This window comes from Dysidea avara, chromosome 5 (genome assembly GCF_963678975.1).
Source record: "Dysidea avara chromosome 5, odDysAvar1.4, whole genome shotgun sequence".
Lineage (NCBI taxonomy): Eukaryota > Metazoa > Porifera > Demospongiae > Dictyoceratida > Dysideidae > Dysidea > Dysidea avara.
Genome location: NC_089276.1, coordinates 34,544,220 through 34,570,172, shown reverse-complemented (window position 1 = coordinate 34,570,172; position 25,953 = coordinate 34,544,220). Strand labels below are relative to the sequence as shown.

General features: G+C 37.0%; 1 protein-coding gene across 2 annotated transcripts in view; it reads right to left on the bottom strand.

Moving 5' to 3' along the window:
• Nucleotides 1–4,151: 4,151 nt before the first annotated feature.
• Nucleotides 4,152–25,953, bottom strand: part of LOC136255685 (broad substrate specificity ATP-binding cassette transporter ABCG2-like) — a 38,610-nt gene continuing 16,808 nt past the window's right edge. For both annotated transcript variants that reach the window (XM_066048501.1, XM_066048500.1), the window contains exons 6-17: nucleotides 25,729–25,886; nucleotides 24,996–25,147; nucleotides 21,215–21,298; nucleotides 20,906–21,081; nucleotides 20,789–20,854; nucleotides 20,420–20,502; nucleotides 20,280–20,369; nucleotides 19,578–19,702; nucleotides 12,896–13,050; nucleotides 8,431–8,520; nucleotides 8,303–8,370; nucleotides 4,152–4,411 (exon numbers count right to left, since the gene is read on the bottom strand). In XM_066048501.1, coding sequence (XP_065904573.1) covers nucleotides 4,258–4,411; nucleotides 8,303–8,370; nucleotides 8,431–8,520; nucleotides 12,896–13,050; nucleotides 19,578–19,702; nucleotides 20,280–20,369; nucleotides 20,420–20,502; nucleotides 20,789–20,854; nucleotides 20,906–21,081; nucleotides 21,215–21,298; nucleotides 24,996–25,147; nucleotides 25,729–25,886 — 1,401 coding nt within the window. In that variant the 3' untranslated portion in view covers nucleotides 4,152–4,257. The remainder of the gene's footprint in view (nucleotides 4,412–8,302; nucleotides 8,371–8,430; nucleotides 8,521–12,895; nucleotides 13,051–19,577; nucleotides 19,703–20,279; nucleotides 20,370–20,419; nucleotides 20,503–20,788; nucleotides 20,855–20,905; nucleotides 21,082–21,214; nucleotides 21,299–24,995; nucleotides 25,148–25,728; nucleotides 25,887–25,953) is intronic.

Below are 25,953 nucleotides of genomic sequence, written 5' to 3'. Positions count from 1 at the left end.
GTTAACACTCCAGGTGAATAAATGGTTGAGATCTTCTTGTAAGCACAGTTGGTCAGAAGAAACAGCAATACTTTTAGATAGTTTGGTATCATCAGCAAACTGGAATATACTTGAGAATTTTATGACAGATGGTAGGTCATTGATGTATAGCAGGAAGAGCAGTGGGCCAAGGGTGCTACCTTGAGGCACCCCAGACAGGACGGAAATCGCTCCTGCTTAACTCTCCACATGGTGATTGTCTTCTTTCTTTGTTTATAGCTGAACTTTCTTCAGTGTGACTTGTAATGTTCTGAATCTCTATAGTGATATATTTGCTTAACTCTCCACATGGTGATTGTCTTCTTGCTGAACTGTCTATAAGATTAACTTTTTGCAGCTGAACTCCCTACAGAATAACTTGTGATGTAATAAAATTCTATAATGGAATAAATAAACTAGCCGAATGCTCTATTAGGGTGACTGTTCTATTAGAGTATCTCGATCTCGCATTTGCTACACAGAGTTGGCTTTCGAATCATAACTCAGTGGTTTGTAATCCGATTCTTCTGTACTACTGCAAGGACTTTCTATGAAGATTATTCCAGCTATGCACCGATTTTCAGCTCATTGCTCTAAGCGGTTTGCCTAGTAGGCGTGAAAACTAATACTTTTTTATTCATAAAAATCGATCGCGTAATTGTGACACAGGTTGGGTTTTGTGTCATATCTCCGTGGTCTTATCTCGATTCCTTTCAAACCACCAAAAGGCACTCCTACGATGGTTACTCCATCTACATAGCAATTTTCAACTCATTCCATGGAGTGGTTTACCCTGTAGGCGTGACAACAAATCGATCTTGTATTACGCGAATAATCGGTCATAACTCCTGAACCATTCATCGGATTTGTACCAAATTTGATGCTAGGATTCGCCGTTGGACTCCCTTTCTGTGTGCCAAATTTCAAGGCGATCGGAGTACGCGTTTGCTTGTTATAGCAATTTTTGCAAGTGTGCGAAAAGACGAAGAAGAAGAAAAAAAAAAAAACGAAGAAAAAAAAACGAAACTTTGGCAGCTCGTATCTCGGAAATGGCTGGAGCGATTTCCTTCAAATTTGGAATGTAGACTCCCTTGGCTGGCGGGCAACTGTGTAGCAAATTTGGTTCCAATCAGATAAGTGATCACCGAGATACAAAGGTGTGAAAATGACGTTTTCGCGGTTCTTCCTGTCAATATACTCACGGGTGTGGCGCACCGGCTTCTTGGGCCGCACGACACACTACCGTGTGTCTTGATCTAGAAAAAAGACTACAGTCATTCTTTAGTGCTGTGATTTGATTCTGCTGTCTTGTAGGATGATGTTTGACTGTTGGTTTGCTGAATAAAGACAACTTATTTTTTATGATTGGCTCTGTGATGGGTTTTTCACATTTCTCAAGTCGTTCTTCAATAAACCTTTTGTACTGATCCTCATGCACCAATCGCTTCAATTTCCTGGACTGTTTTTCCAACAGAATTATCCATAATATCTCTTGTATCAAGGACCAATAAATCTTGACCTTTCTCAAGAAATGGATTTCCAAACTCTTCGAACACTGCAATTAAAGAATGTACATCTTTCTGGACACTACAATACTGTTCATGATGTAAGTGTTTGCCATCTTCCTGTGCTATGTTCGTATACTCCTCAAATTCTACTACAATTCTTGCAACTTCAGGTCCAGCCACCATCCAACGCCTCAAAGCTAAGGGATCAGTTGTCAATCCAATTGCTCCTCCTGACTCTTTGACTGTAGCATTATTTTGCTCATGGCACTGGTCAATAGCCATTGCTGAAAACTTGTTGCTAGTTTTGTGGATGAAGAATTTTCCTGCATGAAATTCTGCCACAATATCTGGATGCTTTTCAGAAAGTGCCATCATGTCACGAATATGTACAGGTATCCACCTGGAGTAATGAATGTGGTCTAGTGCAAACATCCAGGGAGTGATCTTTGCAAGGGATTCAATGTAAAGCTGAAAATTTCCCTCCAGAATAGACCTAACATACAGCAGTAAAGAATCTCCAGGGACAATGTTTTAAACCAGTAGCTGAACATTTAACTCTGTTGTGCTTGTGATAAGCACCATTGCTCAAGAGGCAAATTAATCCCTGACTCAGATGTGTATTCGTCATATGCTTGTTTCAAGAGCGCATGGATACATGCGGCTGTGACTTGGTGTGCATGCCTTGTCTTGGTCACATGGCTTACTTTAATGAAGGAATCTGCTGTACCTGCACTTGCAATGCCTGCTTGTACTAGAGCACTGGTCCATCCACTCCCTTCAAGCCAGTTTCCTAATACCTGTGGTTATTTACAAATGTTTAAATGTCTTAAGGGATATATAAACATACCTTTAAAATAGTCATCTCTATGTGTAGTCCACCTAACATCAGTACAAAGTGATCTTCTCCTAAACTGGTCGGCCAAGTCCACTAAATTTGCTTGGCAAGTGCATACAGTGGTTGATCCAAAGCAAGAATAGGGACTTGACCAGGGTTGAGGTGCTGAACTGCAGCTCTAACAATTTCCATTGAATGTTTGATCATAGCTACAGAATGTGCACTATCTAGGAACAATGGTAACAGTGCATTGGTGGTGGGATCACAGCTTCTTGCATGCTGGAATGGTATGCCGACCAAGATATCCAATCTGCTTTCTCTAAGTGCTGGTTTCTAAGACTTGCCATTACTGCTTCAAGCCACTTCCACTCTTCTTCTCTAGCTTTGGTAACAGCATCTTTTTCTGTGATATGTATTTTGATAAGCAAGAATTTATGGTACTGCACAAGTGTTGCCTATTATACTAGCATTATGCTCAATACTTTAAGGCACCTATTATGCTCATTATTATGCCAGCATAATCAGTGGGTCTCTATGCTTAAACTGTTGCAATACTGGTTGATGCCACTAAAATCAAGCAGCATGTATCACTGGTCTACCACAGTAAAACATATCTGGCTGAGTATTCAAGAACTGAGCAAGTACATTTTCGAGTGGAGTTTCCTGTACAGCCTTTCGTAAACTCTTCACTGACTTGGCAAAGCTGTGGCACTAGGCATGACTCAGTATACTGGGCTGACCATTTTCTAAAACAGGTAGACACCAAATACCAACATATTCGAGGCATAAATGCTGAGTAAGAGGTGTTAGAATGATGCAACATAGAAACTGAGTAGTGTCTAACTACACTGAACTAAAGTATACTGTGGTAGAAAAATTTTTACTTGAATGACAAATCGATGACAAATCAAATCGATTTTACCAGTTGATTTAGAAAATCGTGCTTGATCGACCAAAAGCCTTATGAATGTTCGTGCAATCTATATATGTATGATTAGATGATTTTGTTTTTCCTTTATGGGAAAATGTGATCCATGCAGCAGTGTTGTATGCTATTCCGGGAGGTACCACAGTCCTACTTACAGGAGACTTGACTATATAGCTACTACTGCATGCTTTTATCACAGAGATAACAACAGCAGATGGTATTTTGTTTGTGTATATGAATACTTAGTGTAGGGGACTAGCCAGGATTTTTCAAAGGTGGTTTTTGGATTTCATAATGAGTCATGGATAGATAGATGTAGGAGGTCTTTTGGGGTAACTACTGACAAATACTGAACATCGCAACTTTTACTAGATTCATAAATCTATGCATTTTATTCTTGGCTGATGTATAATGCAAATCTAGATTGAAAATGTTAGACTGCTCTATTAGTATGCATTTGCCTTTTCTATAAAAGTATCTTGATCTTCCTTGTGGTTACATGTAGACCTTTGCTCACTTTTGAGTAATCACATGTACCATTCCTGCTAGCTGCATTGTAGTTCCTTTTCTTTTCTCTACTTTTGTGTTACCAAACTTTGACTATGTATGATAGTTTGCTGTTTCTGGTCAAAGCCTAAAAGATTAAATTTAAGAGGAGTTTCTGGAACCCCAGGAAATCCTTCCCTGCATGTGTGTGTGTGTGTGTGTGTGTGTGTGTGTGTGTGTGTGTGTATGTGTGTGTGTGTGTGTGTGTGTGTGTGTGTGTGTGTGTGTGTGTGTGTGTGTGTGTGTGTGTGTGTGTGTGTGTGTGTGTGTGTGTGTGTGTGTGTGTGTGTGTGTCATGTAAGTAAAAAAGAAACTATTTACTGATGTAAATGTTAATGCAATTACAGCAAACATGTACAATATGTGATTCAGTTCAGAGACTAAAGTACAACTATGATAAAATTACATGGGCAATGTTATATTTACTTTTCTTTCTTCAGCAGTCGAAGGTTCACATATGCCAATACCATAAAGCCAACATTGAAGCAGCCCAATGCCAAAATGTTGTACCAAACATCAAAGTCCAGATATCCAAGTCTGTCTAAGTAATCCCTTCCAACTAGACAATTGAATGAACTGCAAGAACAACATGTGATAATTGTACTTGTTTATAGTACTAAAAATATTTGAGGGACAAAGCTTTAAATTACTTGCTTTGTGGGTTGGATGAAGGATTCAATATATACATAAAGTATTGATCTTGGTATTTAATTTGAGTATAAAAACTTCATGTACATGCATTTATTTAGTATAAACTATAAAAACTTCAAACATTTTTAGCTGTACATACAGTATAGGCACAGCAAAAAATTAAGGTAAGGAACATTTGGTACATTTGACAAATGACCCAGTTCACTAACACATTTTCTTCCTTATTATATGGCAGTATACATGATCCTAACTAATGGAACAAATGATCAATTATTTCTAATGAAATGGTCTGAGTAAATAAGAATGCAGTCAGTAAAATTGTGCCAATATTTTAAAATAATTGTTACATAAGTACACCTCTCAACAATGCAGTTATGCAAGCTAGTAAAACAATTTGAATATTTACAGGATACTATGATACTTATTATATATGTGACCTGCTGAGCAAAAACTGGCTGTTTTGCAAAATTCTATTGAAAAACATACTGAAATAAACTGGTAAAAATACATGTGCTACATAGAAAGTATGCATGTTATAATCGCTTCAGTATGCCCTGAACCAAAGCTGAAAGTAATAAACCTACACACCATCAGATTCACCTTTTGTGGGAAGTCAGAAAAAATCTTTTTTTGCATTTTTACAGTTTAAGACATGTGAGTTATGTGCACTTACAGTATTTACGATGAAGTAGAAATAAAGTTTACCATCGTTATTTCATTGTTGGAATGGCCTTCTTATGAAGAGGAAAAACACTATACCTTAATTGATTTGCCAGTTCGCAGTGACAGACTGAGCCAAACCTTACAAGACGGCTCGTTGTTTAAGAGTGTTTCTAGTTCATTCATCCCATGGCTGCTTTGTATAGTTTACCACCATAATTGTTTGCTGTATGGTTGGTAAATATTGGAACAATAAATTTAGTGTGGTACGATATGGCAGATTTTTTATATTTCCTTTCAAGATTAATGCTCTCTTTTTTATCATGATATGATAAATTATCACAATACACAAATTGCGTGAAGCCACATTTCGTATTATTCTTAGTACTTGGTTGTATAATTATATACAATGTATAATTGGTCAAAACAGAAGACAGAATCTTATAAAACCAATCTCAATTAAATCAAACGTAAGAAAAATGTTGGTTATACAAAAAATGATCTTAAAACTTAATACATTAGGGGAAGTGGAAATTTTAAAGCCATTAGGGTTAAGAATTCCAGTTATTAATTATTCTCTGTGAAAAGGTAAAACATCGTGTTGAAGTCTTGTTAAATTTCTTATAACTGTTAGATCTAGTACTTAACTGTAACTGGTGTTCATTGTAAAAAAATATTCTTTATCTACTAGTACTGCTCCATTCAAAATTTTATAGCTATGTCATAATTAGGTCCATACGATTTCAATGATAAGATAAACTAGGTAAGTTGAGGCTTTGTAGTCCATCAGAATAAGGTAAGTTTTGAAGGGTAGGTAGGCTCTTCTTTGAATATTTTCCAGCTCACAGATGTTTCAAGGATTCCATATGGCATAGAAGCATATCTAGAATTGGTCTTACAAGTGTGGTGTAAAGTAATCGTATTACAACAGGATCTCTGGAATTAAAGTTTCGTTTAATGGTGCCTAACACATTGTTGGCTTTGTGTATTATTTGGTTGATATGTGCCTTGAAATTTAAATCTTCATCAAATGTGACACCCAAATCTTTCTCCTCTTGAACAGTACTAATAGGGTGTGCATCATTGTTTATGTAAAAAGTAATACTGCCTGGATGTAGTTTTGGGGCCAACACTCGTATGCTTACACTTTAGGAAATTTAAAAATGACAACCAAGTACCACACCACTCAAGCACAAAGTTTAAATCCTGTAGCAACAGATCAATATCAACAGGTGAGGTGATAGGAAATGTTAACTCCTCATGTATTTCTATGGCTTCTCATAGCATAGCACTTTGTTTTAGATGGAAAACTATTGTTTCCCTATCTTTGTTTCCTATATGACAGACAGTATACTGCGGCTCAACTACAGCTAAGGCAATTCAGTTTTATATCAGTATATCGTATTGATTTTTGGTACCATATTGGGACCAACTAATATTGGCAAATTTTTGATATCGGCCACCGATATGATACGTATTGGTATATTGGTACACCCCTAGCCAAACTCCATCTTCATAGCTTGTTTTAGTCATGAGTTATAACTGACTAATAAGCGCCTGTAATTTATTTGCCATATTGTTTCTGTACAAATCAAATTTATTCCTGTTCCAACTGCCTGCGCTATAACTCCAAGACTACTCAACACAAAAGGCTAAAACTTTGCTGTCTACTCCTTTGTTACTATAGATAACAGAGTAGCAATAAAATGGAATTCAAGGAATGTGCAAAAGCCATCAGTTTTGCTCAGCTAGTCATATATCATTATTACCCAAACAAAAGTCAGTTAGTACGTAAGTATACATTTGTCACCAAGACGTTTTAGCAAAATTTTGTCCAACAAGCCACAAGCCATAAAAGCTTCAGCCACAAAACTCCACACACAGTATGGACATACATAGCCTGCTTAACAATATGTGTTTGTTCATTGGTCATTTTATACTGGTTATTTTTCTAATACAATATCCAATGGTTTATACTACGTATAGGAATTTTAAGTGCAATTAGGGATCACAGAAAAAAAAATTATGGAAAAAGGGAAGTCACCTACACTAGAAGATATACTAGTGTACATTTGATCCCTAATTCACAATTAAATGTTCACTAGTACATCTGCAGGTGTAGGTGACCTCCCTTAGTTCCCTAGATTTTTCTGTGATCCCTATTGCTTATTTACTTTTTTGTAGCTTTATTATGACTGACGAACCCACACTTACTGCATCAAAAGAAAGGATGGCACCAGAGTTAATGTTTGCACATAACATTATGGTGTCCTATAAGTAATAGTTGTAACATGAGCATAAGGGCTTTTCCTGATATGTATGCCTGACTGCCAGAGGGCATAGAGCATACATATCAGGCAAAGCTCAAATGCCCCATGTTACTATTAATATGTAACACTTATCAGGTTGATAGCCTGTACAGGGCAATCAATCACCCAAGCCAATATGAGTACAGCTACTGGCTGTATTATATATGCATACCTAAAATGTTTGATTATGGGTGAACAGCTAGTACATTCTGGTTACGTTTGGTTACGATGATCAGACATATCCTAGAGATATTATGGAGAATTTTGGTTATGCAAGTTTAATGTTTTAATCAGTGCTATCGAATCGTGTATGGAAAAGTATGGAGTTCACTAAAGGTCTAGATAGGTAATCTTGCTTGTAGAGTGGTTACTCCATACAGAGTGGTAGCTACATGATGGGGGCGTGTCCGTATTCGAGAATGAGTGGAAATGATCGGTGAATAGACTATAGCACTAGTTCTCACCTTAGCCCATCATTTTTCAACTCGTAGGATGGCGAGGATAACAAAACGCTCTCTGTCTAAGTAGTTTTCATGGCAAAACCCAAGTACTGCATCCTAATCACATAAGTATTAATCGATCCCCACAATCAATTTTGGCCTTGACGTCTATATAATCACTGCCTAGTTGTAGCCCGGCTACATTTTGAATGTAGCCCGGTTAGCTGGGCTACATATGAAATATAGTCCGGGCGGTTCCTTTGATCTGAGGTGTGAAAGTGTTACATATATACATATTCTTGGATTTATCTATAGTCAATATTTGTAAAGTAACACGTTTAAGTGACAGTTTGCAAGTTGCACAGTTTGTATATAGTCATGCATGTAATTATACATATGTACTGTACCTTGAAGTATTGCTGCTCGCACATCCAGGAGGGTATTCATTTCCATCCAGTTCATTGACTGTTATAGCCTACAATACAATTGTGTGCTATAACAACATCCATGAATCACTGAACACAGATATGCCTACATTTAGTGCATAGCGAAACATACTGAGATACTCTAACCAAGCAAGCCAGTCATCAATTGATTGGAGGTTCTTCAAAAACCCTGCGAACATCTAAAAAGATAGTACAATCTGAATAGTCAAACATACATGTATTTGACCAAAAATTGTGACTGCTGTTGGGAAACCCATCTCACCACGTATTTGCAAGTTTCAAGAAATGCAGGTTATTTAGAGTGTTGTAGCTTGTAAATGGTTGAAGGTATGTGTTCATCCACTATACAAGTAATTAACAGTCAAACTTAGATGTTTATTATTATGGGATTAATTGAGCTCCAATAAAGATGAGGGCAAAGTGTTGTTTTCAAAATGGAAGAGGAATGCTTATAGGTGAATTAACTCAAGTTATGTGTCATGCAGGGTTCAAAACTGTAGGAAGTTAAGAGCATAAGTCAACGTCACAGAGTTATGTAGCCACATACAGCTATCTTCAGGTTGACCAGAGTTACATCAAGGTCCTAGACCACTGGCATGGCTTGCCGCTAGGCTTGTAAAAAGAAACCAGCAAAAGCAGGCTACTTCACCCTGGATTTTGCAAGCATATTCAAGTAGCTATCAAACTTGCTGTCATGTGCAGTTTTCCCAGACCCAGTCACAATTACACTTTCCACAAAAATTTTTCATGTGTATCAAGACACACGGTAGTGTGTCGTGCGGCCCAAGAAGCCGGCGCGTAACACCCGTGAGTATATTGACAGGAAGAAAGAAAATGCAATTTTCGCACCTCCGTAGCTCTGTGCTGCCTTGATGAAACAAGACGATTTTTTCTGTGGACATTCCCTCCAGCTGCAGCACTCCACATTCCAAATTTGAGCGAAATCGCTTCGCGCGTTCCCGAGATATGCGACTTCAAAAATTGGCTCAGTTTCTTCGTTTTTTTTTTCTTCTTATTTTTCTTTTTCTTGTCGCACACTTACAAAAACTGCTATAAAACACGAACGCGTTATCCGATTGCCTTGAAATTTGGCACACAGAAGGGGGATTAAAGGCGCATCTCGGTACCAACTTTGGCTGGAATACGATAAACAGGCAAAGAGTTATGAGCGATTATTAACGAAAAATACCACCAATATGTTGTCACGCCTACAGGGTAAACCGCGTATGGGAAGAAGCTGAAAATCGGTGGGTGAATAGGTTAACTATTGAACCTCAAACCTTTTGTGGTTTGAAAGAAATTGAGCTAAAAACCAGGAAGATACAATGAAAAAACCAACAGTGTGTAACAATTACGCAATCGAGATTAGCTAATAAAAAAACGACTGCTTGCCACGCCTACCAGATAAACCGCCTGGGATAATGCTTTGAAAATCGTTGTACAGATGGAGTAATCATCTTAGAAAGGCTCATCAATGGTGTAGAAGAATCAGACTTAAAGCCACAGAGTTATAACAAGAAATCCAACTTGGTGCAGCAAGTGCGAGATCGAGATACTCTAATAGAGCAGTCATCCTAATAGAGCAGTCATCCTAATAGAGCAGTCACCCTGAAGAGAATTCAAGAGATCAGCTAGAAACAAGAAACCTGTATAAAGATCAGCTACACACAAGTCACCCTGTAGAGAGATCAGCTAGAAGAAGTTACCTTGTAGGGAGTTCATGCAACTATGGAAAGTGATAGTTTAACTAGAAGAAATCACCTTGTAGAGTTCAGCTACAAAGAAACCACCATGTAGAGATTTCAGTTACAAACAAATCGCCCTATGGAGAGAGATCAATAGAAGAAGTTACCTTGCAGAGAGTTCAGCTACAAAGAAACCATCATGTAGAGAGTTCAGCTACAAACAAATCTCCCTGTAGAGAGCTTAGCTAGAAGAAGTTACCTTGTAGAGAGTTCAGCTACAAAGAAACCATCATGTAGAGAGTTCAGCTACAAACAAATCTCCCTGTAGAGAGATCAGCTAGAAGAAGTTACCTTGTAGAGAGTTCAGCTTCAAACAAATCATCCTGTAGAAAGATCAGCTAGAAGAAGTCACCTTGTAGAGAGTTCAGTTACAAAGAAACGACCATGTAGAGAGCTCAACTACAAACTAGTGACCTTGTTGAGACATCAGCTAGAAGAAGTTACCTTGTATATAGAGAGTTCAGTTACAAAGAAAGCATTCTTTAAAGAGCTCAGCTGCAAACAAATCACCTATACAGAATTCAGCTACAAACAAATCACCCTGTAGAAAGATCAGCTAAAAGAAATTACCTTGTAGAGAATTCAATTACAAAGAAACCACCATGTAGAGAATTCAGCTACAATCTAGTGACCCTGTAAAGACATCAGCTAGAAGAAGTTACCTTGTAGAGAGTTCAACTACAAAGAAACCATTCTGTAAAGAGCTCAGCTGCAAACAAATCACCTATACAGAATTCAGCTACAAACAAATCACCCTGTAGAGAGATCAGCTAGAAGAAGTTACCTTGTAGAGAGTTCAGCCACAAAGAAACCATCATTTAGAGAGTTCAGCTTCAAACAAATCACCTGTGGAGAGTTCAGCTACAAACAAATCTCCCTGTAGAGAGATCAGCTAGAAGAAGTTACCTTGTAGAGAGTTCAGCTACAAACAAATCACCCTGTAGAAAGATCAGCTAGAAGAAGTCACCTTGTAGAAAGTTCAGTTACAAAGAAACCACCATGTATAGAGTTCAGCTACAAACTAGTGACCTTGTGGAGACATCAACTAGAAAAGTTACCTTGTAGAGAGTTCAGGTACAAAGAAACCATTCTGTAAAGAGCTCAGCTGCAAACAAATCACCTGTACAGAATTCAGCTACAAACAAATCACCCTGTAGAGAGATCAGCTAGAAGAAATTACCTTGTAGATAGTTCAGCTACAAACAAATCACCCTGTAGAAAGATCAGTTAGAAGAAGTTACCTTGTAGAGAGTTCAGCTACAAACTAGTGACCTTGTGGAGACATCAGCTAGAAAAGTTACCTTGTAGAGAGTTCAGGTACAAAGAAACCATTCTGTAAAGAGCTCAGCTGCAAACAAATCACCTGTACAGAATTCAGCTACGAACAAATCACCCTGTAGAGAGATCAGCTAGAATAAGTTATCTTGTAGATAATTCAGCTACAAACAAATCTTCCTGTAGAGAAATCAGCTAGAAGAAATTACATTGTAAAGAGTTCAGCTACAAAGAAACCACCATGTAGAGAGTTCAGCTGCAAAGAAATCACCCTGTAGAAAATTCTGCCACAAACAAATTTCCCTGTAGAAAGATCAGTTAGAAGAAGTTACCTTGTAGAGAGTTCATCAACAAAGAAACCATTCTGTAAAGAGCTCAGCTGCAAACAAATCACCTGTACAGAATTCAGCTACACATAAATCACCCTGTAGAGAGATCAGCTAGAAGAAGTTACCTTGTAGATCATTCAGCTACAAACATTTCACCCTGTAGAGAGAGCAATTAGAAGAAGTCACCTTGTAGAGTGTTCAGCTACAAAGAAACCACCATGGAGATTTCTGTAATCAATATATGTATTATATATATATAATTTGTACATTTACTGATAAAATATTTAAAGTACATCTACTTCATCGTTTCTTCTTCCTGTGGTAAAGAAAAAAAGATAGGTTAAAAAAGTCCCAAAGCCGGCCTATGGCCGGCTTTGGGGTATACAAATACAAAAAGAAATGAAATCTAATCCAAAACAGCCAAGCTGTGAAAAAAGTATGCGGCCCTCAAAAAGGCTATGGTGAAAAAAGATGCGAAATCCAAGGTGGTGGCCAAGAAATGACTGTGATGGAGGTTAATGGTAAAAATTTTAATAATGACAATTCAGGTGAATTTTGTGCCAAGACCAAGCGGCACAAAAATTCACCTGAATTTGTCATTATTACAAGTTTTACCATAAACCTACCATCACAGCCATTTCTTGGCCGGCCCCTTGGATTTTACATCTTTTTTCACCATAGCCTTTGAATTTTGTGCCAAGACCAAGCGGCACAAAAATTCACCTGAATTTGTCATTATTACAAGTTTTACCATAAACCTACCATCACAGCCATTTCTTGGCCGCCACCTTGGATTTCACATCTTTTTTCACCATAGCCTTTTTGAGGGCCGCACACTTTTTTCACAGCTTGGCTGTTTTGGATTAGATATATACTGTTAGGATAACAGTTACAAATATCCATGCAATACCATATACATACAAACTTTTGAGGCATATAATTTTTTCAAGGATTTTCGCAGTTGAAAGGACCACTCCATTTCCCTGATGTTACCAATTAGAAAGCATGGAGCTAATATGATAATTGTTAATTTTTGAAGATGAAAATTTTGCAGAAAGCCAAGCAACCCCAAAATCCACGAAAATCACTTCCCTCAAAATTTTGTACATATATGGTAGAACCTTATACACAGAACTCACAGATCAGTCACTAGCTATATGTGTGTATGCCCATACACTTTACAACACTCTTGAATATAAACGCACCACTTGTAAGATGATTGCTCCAGCAGTTCCTACTATTGCTAGGGTGGCCACTGGAGCACGTACACTAATGGCAAACACCATAGCGGTAGCAGTCACAGACAACAAGGCAATCGTCATCATGAAGAAAAAGAATTTACCAGCATCAGGCTCAAAACCTAATGTCAAATTAGATAAATGAGAAGTTTAAAATATTCACTACATATAAGGGCTTCATTTAAGGGGGTAGTAAGGGAAAAGCATATGCTCCCCTTCTTAAACAAAAATAAAATAAAATAAAAAACAAAGGTACAGTAGCTGAGAAATGTACCTGAGAATGCATCAGAAACAATGATAACTTCTGGTCATTCTCATGTACTAACAATCTGAGAGTCTGAAACACAAATATTTCCTAGGGGAACATGCCTCCAGAGTCTAGACCCCTACTGTATGTACGTACATGTATGTAATACTAGTATAAATAATGTTTCATTTTGGTCACACATGTATATAGAGTTCTCATTCAACTATGCATTAAATGAATTGTGTTTTTTATGAACTATAATTTACATAGCAATCTACACATTTAATTTTCTCAGAATAAAAATTAATTAGTCTGCTGAAGCTAGTGACTTCAGGGGGGGCACAGGAGGCACGTGCCCCCCCTCCCTTAAAAAATGTATATAAGATCGAGATACTCTAATAGAGCAGTCAATCACCAATCACTCTAATAAAGCAGTCACAGTGTTCATGGGGAAGTGTAGCTTACTTAGGAAGCTATAAATAGGATTTTATTTTACATAACGATAACATACGTGATATAATATATTTGGTAAAGGATAACTAGCTATTATTGTTGTGACCTTTTTTTTTTTTTTGCTCTTCAACTTTTTTTCAGCAAGGTGCCCCCCCCCCCCCCTCTTTCCAGACTCTGGATCCGCCCCTGGACTTTGTAACTTAGTTAAAACACATGTCTGAGAGGCAGGATCAAATGCTGAAGTTCATAAGAATGTTAAGATTGTCAAGACCATCATATCACCAATACTAGTACTGGTATTGTAAGATTCATGCAATTGAGATACTCTAATAGAGCAGTGAGCCTTGCTGTAATTTGTTGTTACGTCTACCAACTAAACTGCTTATGTGAACTCATTGAAATTTTGCACATGTTAGGTAACTATCAAGGTACAAACTATAAACCTTCAGTAATGTAATGGAAATCATCAATGATTTATAATGCAAAACTTAACCATACGTGCATGTACCAAGCACATTTGAGGTCTCTTTATAGAGCAGTCATATACATGTAATGTTCAGCATTGCCAGCTAATATGAAGTAAACAGAGTAAAACTCATGTGTGGATACTAAATAATACTGACTGATACTGACTCTGTATTTTACTCAGTATTACTCCATCTTGGGACCATTATTCAAATCCTGTAAAAATTTGCACACTAATAGTCTACTACTATGATTTGCTTCAGGCTAAGCTTTACTTGAAAAAAAATTGTTCCGAGACAGAGAGATACTGAGTAAAATTCAATGAATACAGAGTTAGTATCAGTCAGTATTATTTAGTATTCATACATGGGTTTTGCTGTGAAAATTAGTACAAATGTTTCTTAAAGTCTAGTTCTTCTGTTTTACCTTTAGGAAAATAAAAAAGGTAAACAAAAAGCCAGCATATACAAAAAAAAAGAAATATCTAATCCAAAACAGCCAAGCTGTGAAAAAGGGTGCGGCCTTCCAAAAAAGCTAGTATGAAAAAGATGTGATATGAAAAGACTGCAATGATATTATGTCAATTAATTTGTAATGTCACAAATAAAGTGACAGTATAATAACATTGCAGCCATTTCTTGGCCGCCATTTTTGATATCACATCCTTTTCATACTAGCTTTTTTGGAAGGCCGCACCCTTTTTCACAGCCAGGCTGTTTTGGATTACATTATATTATCTTATCAACTTTGTCTATCATTGCTTCTTGCAAAAAATGCAATACACAATTTATTAAATATTTGTATGCATCAGTTGGAAGGATTTCTAACAGTCTATGAGGCCTGCTGTGCAATTTTTAAGTTGTTTAAGTGAAGTATAGGCTTGAGGTATACTGATAACATAACTCTAGTTGAAAATTCCATGTACTTCTAACCTAATAGAGTGCACATTTTTTTCTGAGCACTTTTAATATAATGCACATAGAATGTTCTAGAGTTTCCATGGATAGATCTAAGAAATTACATTCTGGTGTAGTACACTAGAACTTCCATTTATAAGGTAGAAATTAAGTAATATGTTGGGAGATGTCCCACCCTGAGGGATGTTGCACAGGGATATTTCTGTTCAGCCATTACTGAGGTACGAATGTGTGAAAATCATGTTTTCTTGGCTCCTGTAAAACACATACTTGTCTGTTGTGCACCCAGATGCATTAGCTTTCCTTGGCCGCATAACACAGTATCGCGTATCCTGATTCTAAGATATGGCAACTACATCCCTTAATTTATTGCGTATCTCGCTCAAAATAAGTAGGAAGATCGAGTTATGATTATGATTGAACACTGGTTAGGCTGAAAGGTGACTCAGTTGGTTGCAAGCTAGTGAAGGTACATAACCTACAATACATATCATTAGTATAGTTTCTGCAATTGCGAACAGTTATTGTTACTAGATAGGCTGTTAGTAAACTTCTTAGTAAATAATTCTTCAATCATCTCATTTGATAGACTGAACCTCTGGTTGCCAAGATTGTACCATTTTAACACTTATTACTCAATAGTACATTATAGCAGTGTACAATGGAACTATTACACTCACCATAATATTATTATAATCAACACAGTAAGACATTTTCATGTATTGTGTATGAACAACTGTTACTATTCCAGCATGATTCAGTTTATATGTACACAGAGGCACAGCCAGTATTTTTTTGAATGGAGGTTCCAACAACAGTATTGAGTTACCAGAAGAGGCACAGCCCCCGCTGCTGAGAGACTTTCAATATTTTAATGAATCAAAACTCTACAAATTACTATATTTTATGCAAAAAGTACAGTAATTATAATGCATATAAGTACCCCTGGGATGAAGCTAGTACTAGATAAAGCTATCTAGTGAAAACAGACAGCATAACAGATGATATGACATAGAAATCTGTAAGTGATAGTTATCTCACTGGTATAGGAACCATAAACCCACTGATACAAATGTCATGACATAGAATCAAAACATTTTAACTATACAAATATGCATAGCATGAATTTATTTTGCAGTGGCGGATCTAGGATTTTTAAAAGGAAGTTTCTGAAAAGTGGTATAGCTAAATAAGGCATCTGATGACAATTTTCCAGAAATTTTTAGAGATTTTAGAAGCTCTCAGATTGGATTTTAGGCTATTTTTAGTTAGCAATTACACAATAAATTCAATACTTTAAGCTGTAAATAGTTACTAAGTACTATAGCTAATTATAAGGCAAATAATGATGACTGCAAGCTGTAGCTTCAATTGCTCTATTAGAGTAGTTACTTGACTGTTCTATTAGAGTATTTCGATTGTTTTAATGCAGTGGGAGATGAAAGTGAAGTGTTGCTGAGGGTTTAATAGCTATAAATGGTGTTAGTTAAGTGCAACTACATGCATGCTACTGGTATATAGTTGTTTGCTATGACAAATTGTCAATACAATAATGTTTACGTATTGAGAATGCCACTAAGCTAAAATTAAAAGGGGGTTAACCCCAGAAACCCGTCTAGATCCGCCACTGTTTTGCATAACACAGGTGATAAATTACTGGAGTTCTATATCTTTAAATACTGCACACCAAAGCTACTGTAACAGCAGTATAAGGTCACGCTCAGTTTTGCATGTAATGTTAGAATGTCTGAAAAACTTCATATGGATGTAGATATTTACATGCATAGCATATACCTGACTGCTCTATTAGAGTATATTAATCTTTTTAAGAAGTTTTGAAGAGGGCTCATGTTACCTCTTTAAATCCTTCTCTGGAGAGATAAATGCAAGCTTCATCAATTGTTGTGCTATGCCGTTACACTATATTTCTCACTCATTTTGTCCTGCCACACTAAATGGTATGTTAGGGTCCTGCTTGCAGAAGTATAAATTTTACAGGGGGTTCCTGAACCCCTTGGAACCCCCCTGCCTATGCCCCAGCGTTGAAACCGGGTCGGGTCATCCGGGTCACATTTTCTCCGGGTCATCCGGGTCTGACCCGGTTTACAATTTATCCGGGTCTGACCCGGATTGGATCACGTGAGAAACGAAATTGTTCGTTTGACGACGTGGAACTTATAAACGCTATCGCGTAGCTCTTTCATGAGCCACGCCCACTTATCGCATTACCAACATATGCTCAGCCATGCCTATTTGTTAGTAAGTGCAGTATGTAGCACGAAACTGAGGGTATCTATGGTGAGGGGTGGCTATTGTCGGTAGCTAGGTGAAGACCTTTTTTTTTTTTTTTTTTTGGTCTTCAACCTACAGCTAGGCTGAAGTTGCAATATTTACTCAACACGAATCGAACGCTCAAAATGTAGACTCGTTCGCTCACCCGAGACTAGCCGAAACACGTCTCGGCTTTAATTAATCCAGGTCACATCCGGGTCACATCCGGGTCAGTGGGTCATCCGGGTCAGCAGTAGTGACCCGGTTTCAACGTTGCTATGCCCCCAGTACAGTACATGTTGGTAGTTGTTATAGAGCTTAAAAAAATAGCGAAGCAAGATAAATTATAAGAATGATGGTATGTAGCTATTACAACATAGCTATGTGGGAAAATCCCTACTTTGGCACTGAACAAATGTCAATGTACCAGACATAGGGCCAGATTAAGTACAAGTTTGAAAGTACTTGTATTTTACTTAAATTTACTGCAATGCACTTGTACTTATACTCAAGTATTTTGCCAAGTACTTGTATGTACTTGAGTTGAGTACTTAAAGTACTTTTTTTAAGTACTACAAACGTTGTAGTTTGTACACAGTGAGGTTCAATGAATATATTTGATGAAGTTGCAGTTTTCAGCTTCTATAGTACTTTTACAACCTTACTATGTATCATGTAGCCACTAGCAGCTGTTATTCTGGTTGGAATTCTGGTATTATAAAAACAATACTGTTGTTTAAATTGAGAGTTGAAGAGAATGGTTGACAAAAACCTGAAAGTACCTGTTGTCCTAAAATATTTTTCAATTTCTGATTTTGAGACTGCAAGGCTAAATGTGACCACTGTAATGAGGATTTTGTTGAATTGGTGGTATAAAATTATTATTTATAGTGTATACGTATGCATCCTTTTACATCAGGCACCACGACTTGTGAAGAAGACAACTCAATTATGGTAACTGATCGAAATTACTTTATTTACTTTACATGCTGAACTTGATGTCTACTAGGAAACCCCATGTGCACTGAAATAAAACTAACCCTGTAAAGTTTTTGGAAGAATAATCGCAAAGCATATCTTTACTTTTCCATTGTGATAAAAGATGATTTTTCAGTACCTGTTCATTTACCCCGATCAAGTGGTTATTTAGCATCGCAAGAGAAGAATTTAAGCCTGAGCATAGTAGACTTATATTGATTTTAAAATTAAATGATTATTTGTGCCATGTAATGGTTCTGTGAAAATAGAAACTGTACCTTGCATGTTTGTATCTCAAGCTTAAGTTATTTTGCATGGCTACATAAATTTTACTATAGGAAAATGTACTGTACTTGTACTTAACTGTAAGTACTCTTGTGACTTCAGTTGGAGTACTTGTACTTATACTTCGAAAACTCAAAAGTACTTGTACTTTACTTAAGTGCTTTTAAACATACTTGGCCCATGTCTTCAACATACACATAGCTATGTTGTAATAGCTACCATCATTTGTCTATTGTTTCACAGTCTAATTTTATCCTTGGAACCCTACTCTATTAATTGCACTGGAAGCTAGTTGCATATAAAAAGTACGTATGTATCTATGCTATTTTAGACCACAGCAAGGTAAAATACTCAAATTTCATTGGTTACTTACAGGTATCTAAATTCTGTAGATCCCTTGTTTATGTCTCAATAGATCCCTGTCTCTGGGGCGATACAAAACATGGCAATAATGCACCTGTAACATTGACAAGCATGGGCGTTTAACTGGATAGCAAGCTAAGTGCCTTAACAAGTTACAGGGAGGTGTATTGGGGCTGTTTCTACAATGAACACTACATTTCTTATGTCCCAAGCAGCTGTGAAGGTACAACAAGCAGCAATGAAGGTACAACAACAAGCTGCAATCTAAATTAGTTAGACATCGAAACACAGGGTTCCACAGAATTTAGAAACCCTCGGGCACTATAGTAATGCCACAACACAAGACCTTTTGGGTTACTAAGTTCCATAGAACCCTGTGTTTTGATGTCTAACCATTATTTAGAGACCTGAGGAATGGTGCAATGATCACCAAGAGCAGTGATTATTGTACCATTTTGGAGGCTTCTAAATAGCATAGATACTTGTATACATGTACAAACTACTTTAGACTATGTCTTGTGTGGCTATGGCTGCTATACAAACTATTACTCCATTGCACTGCTATATAACAAACCTAAATTTGTAAACAACTCAGCTATGCTGTAAAAATTACTTACATCAATAACTGATACACAAATACACAGTACACAGCAAAATATACATAAATTACCTATCATCCAGTACAATATTGTGACATGTAGGACTATTGGAATTACTCTTATTGGCAGAAGATCACACAACATTTTGGCAAAAAAGTAACTAGAGACTCTGTAGTAACCACTCACATTTTGGTGGCTAAAATGAAAAATACAGTTATAATTTTGTGTAAACATGTGGTTTAGTGTATGAGTGTATGGTCCAAGCAAACATTCGCATAACTAGTAAATGGGATTAGTTATAAATACAATTAGTAAAGTAGTGTATTTACTTGGTTAAATGCCACAGTGTTTATTACCTCAGTTCTAAAAGCAACTTGACTACCACTCAATGCTCGAAAAGGATGTTGCAGCCCTTATTTTCAAAACTGTTTGTTGTATCACTCGAGGACAGCTACTATTGAAGGTGTGGCATTTAACTAAGTAAATATGGTAGTTATATAGTGCATATGTGTAATACATGCATACGTACAATACTCAGGGTTCTGCCCAGGAATTCCTAAGTGGTGGCCTAAAGTTAACATGAACTGTTATGCTGTGTGTTGTATTAGAATGTTTGTGTGTTATATTAGAGCATATCAGCGATGTATGTATTAGCAGGTACTGGTCGGTTTTTAGAGGTACTGGTTAGTTTTTAGATGGTACTGGTCAGTTTGAACCACTGCCGACCAGTGTGGACAGAACTCTGAATACTATGGCATTTATCATTTCCTTACACAAACAATGGTCTTTCTCTTAAAAATAAGTCAATAGCTGCAATGTTGATAAACGTTGCAATGATGGTTTCAAAGAACATGGCCCCAATTCTAAAATTAACATAATATTTTTTGCCATACACATTCATGTGTGTATGTACCTGTCTTGTACACCAGTAAAATCATCATCAGCTTGAAAGAATACTAGTCCAAGCAGCACTGCAAGACCCAACATCATAAAAATCTGTGAGCCAAAAAAAGATTATACTTGTTGTGAAACACTATAGTGTTTTACAAATTTAGTTTTCATTTAGAGGGTCCTTCTAGTGCTGTCACACATTATTAAGACTACATTGATATGTACAGTATATTTCTTGCACAGTAGCCACACAATTCAAATACATTGTAGTAAAGGGCAGGCATTTTAAGTGATGTTTTATCAGAGCACTTTATACCATATCTATCTGTACTGAAACAATACCACACCTTTAAACTAAACTTATACAACAACTTAACATGTTAAAACATACTTGTACTCCAGAGAATAATCTGTTACGAACAAGGTTGCGGATGGTCCTAATTGTCAATACATTAAACTGTATAGAAACACAAGAAGATATACAGGGTACATGATGATAAACTCTAACCTGCCAAAGAAAGCTGGTGGCATATTTAGGAGATTCACCTTGGGGCTTGTTGAGAGCTGTATTCAGCTGAGTGTCAAGGTGCTGTTTGAGGGCCAGATATTCCCTGCTCTCCTCAAATGTCTTAAGAAGACGTGGACCATATGAAGAGTTTGTTGTTGAACCATCTGTATCTTCACCTGCACAAATAGGACAGACTACAATGCATACATGTTTCCAATAATACACCTAGTGCATAGTTAAGGGCACATGCTTACAAGTTTCAAAGAAACTCAAGAGACTTCTACATACAAACGTTATGTAATGCAGTACCTTCAGGACCATCAGCCTCCTCATTCTCTATGATCACATCAAGGAAGAAATCAGCAGGATTATTGTGTTGTTCACACTGGTAACCTGAGTGTATGTATGTGTACAATAAACATACAGTACAGCATATATAGTAGAAGTCATAAAGGTTTGTACTTTCTAGTAAACCAATAACCAGCCTTGCTTTTCCTTCACAACAGCTTGGTAGTATTAGTTTGGCATAACAAAATTCAAAGTGCCTTCAGAGTGATGCTAAATGCTTTCAACAAGTCACTATGAAATCAAAAAAACTATAACTGAATTTTCTTCTAACTGGTGCCTATTGTTAACACTACAGATTTGATTTCTTTCCTGTTCAACATTGCTAAGGCCCATTTTTGCCAACTGTAGCAGCTACAATGTGTACATCATGGACTTACCTTTTCTTCCTCCACTAGGAGTTCATTAGCAGTAGTGCATCTATGGTTTCTCTTGCTGACTGTTAAGTTTTATCAGGAAAGGTGTGTAATTTCTGTAGCAAGGTGATTGATTGCAGAGGTTCTTCAAACCGAAAATGAAGTGACATAGCCACTTTGGTCTTCCATAATTGATAGTCGGGAGCACATTCAGATGCGGGATTAAGCCACTCAAATGCAACGTCGTCTCGCAACAGTGTGAGTGATTAAAAAACTTGCTAATTAAAGGGTGTGGCAGCTGTTTCGCTCACGAGTATTCATCCTGTTTTGTTTGGGATGAATACTCGTGAGCGAAACAGCTGCTACGCCTTTAATTAGTGAGTTTTTAATCACTCGCACTCTCGCAAGACGACGTTGCATTTGAGCGGTAGTGTATGTCTGGTGAAATTCTTCCCATAGGTTTACCAGTCACATTATTATGTTACACAAAAAGTAAACAAAAAGTACAGGAGAATTTTACTGATTTTGGTCTGTCTGCCAACACACTAGAGGCTAAATGATGTATTGTGCAACTTCAATTCTACGTGATATGTAACAAGCTGACGTATGGTATTTGCCTTTTTGAGTTCTGACAAAAATCTGCTCTCTGAGCTGTTCCTTTACCTCTCACCTCCGATTCTTCTCATCATTTTCTCAAGGTGTAACTTATTCATATTGACACCTTTCTGTATGCACATGTAATTAGACATCCACACAAAAACAGCCAAGCTGTGAAAAAATGGTGCGGCCTTAAAAAGCCTGGGTGAAAAAAGTTGTGAAATCAAAGGTGGTGGCCAAGAAATGGCTGCAATGATGTTAATGCTAATAAATTTTAATAATGCACACAACCATTGTTAAAAGTTTTAGCATTAACATCATTGCAGCCATTTCTTGGCAGCCACCTTTGATTTCACAACTTTTTTCACCCAGGCTTTTTAAGGCCGCACCATTTTTTCACAGCTTGGCTGTTTGTGTGTGGATTTCACTTCTTTTTGTACTTTATAAGGCCCCAAAACCAGCCTATGGCTGACTGAGGTTTGTTTTTACTCACATTTCTTTTCTATGTAGATACAATGATGATTATTGAAGACAGACTTATAAATGTATTTCATTGCATGATTTAATTCAATATTTGATAATATTATTGTAATACTCTAATAGAGTGCACATTTTTTTGAGGACTTCTAATAGAACATACATAGAATGTTCTAGAACAATCTAGTACTTCTATTGGTAGATCTATGAAATTACAAATGTTTGATTATAAGTAGATTTCAACTAGAAATTGCATTTATAAAGCAGACGTTAAGTGAGGTGATCAGCCAAGGTAGCAGTAGTTCAGTGGTTAAGGATGCAGGTGTTAGGTATGGAGGTCCCTGGTTTGAACTCTGGTAAGTTTTTTTCTTGACATTTTTTGCACACCTTTCTTACCGGTGACTGCTCTTTTAGAGTATCTTGATCCCGCGATTTTACACTTGCTTAGTTTTTGCTTTATAACTTTGTCGCTGTAACTCTATTGCTATCAAGCTATCAAAAGGTACTGCTATGATGAGCAGCCTATCTACACACCAATGTTCAAGTCATTTGTATACTTGGTTTACCCTGTAGCCGTGACAGAAGTTTGATACTTTTTTATGTGAATAAATGCTCATAACACCCTGAATACTACTCAGATTCACAACAAACTTGGTACGTGAATCCATCATTACACACTCTTCATTTGTGCCAAAGATCGAGGCAATCGAGTTATACGTTTGCATTTTATAACAACGTTTGCAAAGTGTGCGAAAAGAAATCGAAGCCCCCATAGCTCCCGTACGGCAAAAGAAGAAAAAACGAAGAAATTAAAGCGAAATGTTGAACGCCCATATCTCGCAAATGGCAGTTGCGAATTTAATCAAATTTGCTGTGTGGTGTACCCTACTATGGGGACAGCTATAATGCAGAAATGGTGTGCTTTGGAGAAGGGACCATGGAGCTATGCATGCATGAAAAAGCTGTTTTCTTTCTTCCTGTAAATATACTCATGGTGTGGTCACCGGCTTTCTTGGCCGCACGACACACTACCGTTTGTCTTGATCACAAAAATTATGTGAAACAAATTCTTTTGTTTAGGTTTTTCTCTTAGTCATTGGGTAGGTTTCTTCCTACCCAATGACAAAGAGAAAAAAGTGGTTTGACCACGCGAGACCAAGGCAGTACACGACAATAGTGCCGGTATCAAGTAGTTACTATGCTGGGCTAGAAAGATGCTTGTCTTGTCCAAAAAGTAAGCTATTAAGAAGTAAATTGTAAGTGCTAGCATTGAGATTTATCCGTCGAGTTTGTTGTATCAGCGCCACACTGTGCCGGGTATTGGTATTGAATGTCTAGCTGAACGCTAGTAGCCTGTCTTGTCCAGAAAGCAAGCTAACAGTAAGGACTTTTGTTTTTGGCTTTGCTGATTTTTATTTGATGAATGTAGTAAACAACCACCAGCAAGACCACAGGTTACTAACTATTTAGTAACCCCACCACAAGTTTCTATTGGATTTAGTAACCTCAGACATCAAAGGAAATATTATGTAACTAGAAAATAACACATGACCCAATTTTAGAAAACCATCCTTTTGGGCACATGCAAAAGTTACAGGAAAACTCAATAGCATTTCAAAATTTTTATTTGCACATATGGATAAAGCAACTATTAACCTTCTTGCTGTGAAGTTTCATGACCAAAGCTTACAAATGGGGTGATTTGTTTCAGACAATGGAATAGACAGTGATACATATTATTTAATTGAAGAAAGGACCCAAGAACATCTACTCTGTATAAGATGGGGTAGATAGCTACAATGTTCAGTTTCGCTACAAAATACATGTTCCAAACTAATGATCTATCATATGCATGTGAGATAGCTCTAGCAGAGGCTCACTTAAAGTTAGCAGCAAGATCAATATACTCTAATAAAGCAGCCACCCTAATACAACAGCCATGTACAATCCAGTGACAGACAAATGTGTATAATTGTCATGGCTGTGCTGTTACAAACATTTTTAAAAACTACATATATAAAATGAAGTAGGAAACCATGTGATAAAACGTAGTGAAACAAGAAACAAGAGGGCAATACAGCATGGCTATCCAATGTGGGAATGTCCCACATAGCTATGTTAATATGTTTCAAGTTCCACTACTTTTACCACATATGTAGGTCCCTCCTTTATTTTTAAATTGATAATTTTAAAATTATGTTCAAATGCTATGAAAATTGTTCAATTGGGAACCTGACAATATTGAAGCATGTGTAATTGTTAGTAACAGACTAAACTATCATTACAAAACCACACACGCACTAGTAAATACTAACCTATTTCAGAAAAATAGTTCAAGGCATTGTTAGCAGGTCCATGATAGACCAATCGACCACGAGACATCAGTGTCAGTGAATCAAACAACTTGTAAATGGAGTAACGTGGTTGATGTATTGACATTATGATCACCCTGGCTGATGAACTCAATCTGTTAAGTGATAAATACAAGCACTATAATGTACGTAATCACCACATATATACTTTTGGTTGATCCACTCAACCTGTGTCCCTCAACATATAAGGAAAATTCCTTGTACCTATGTTTTTGCATGAATTATTGCACTTTGCTTTCTGTACGGTGGTCGGCGATATACCAGTAATACTAGTAACCAGTTTTCCTACTGTAAGACTTTCTTTGAAAACTGATATACAGAAATATACCAGTATAGGTGCTTGATTTTAACCAATGGATGGCTGGAAATATACTTTGGTGGAAAAATCTTTGGCAAATAAAAGGACCAAATTCGTCAATGTTTTATATTTCTACTATACAGTATACTACTTCACATTAGGTCAAACAATGATGCAACATTCACAATAACAAGCTAAGTAACATATATTGTGACAATTTCCTGTTAATAATAATGACAGGCTAAGCATTAGAGACTGCAATGGGAAAATACAGTACATATAATGCAGGTAGAAAATTTGATTTTCTACACAGTAATACATCATTGCAGTGTGAACCGTACAATAGTATAAACATAAATACACAAACTACACACTCACTCCTTCAACAATCTGACAACAGATACTGCTGTTGTAGCATCTAATCCGGTAGTGGGCTCATCCAGGAATACAATATCAGGTGAAATGATCAACTCCATTCCAATACTGGTACGTTTCTTCTGACCTCCAGATATTCCTCTAATCAGTTCTGTTCCAACCTGTGGGAGTGATCAATGTAAGTTAGTAGGGTCATCCTAAAAATGATGGGTGCCGCCCAAAATGCTG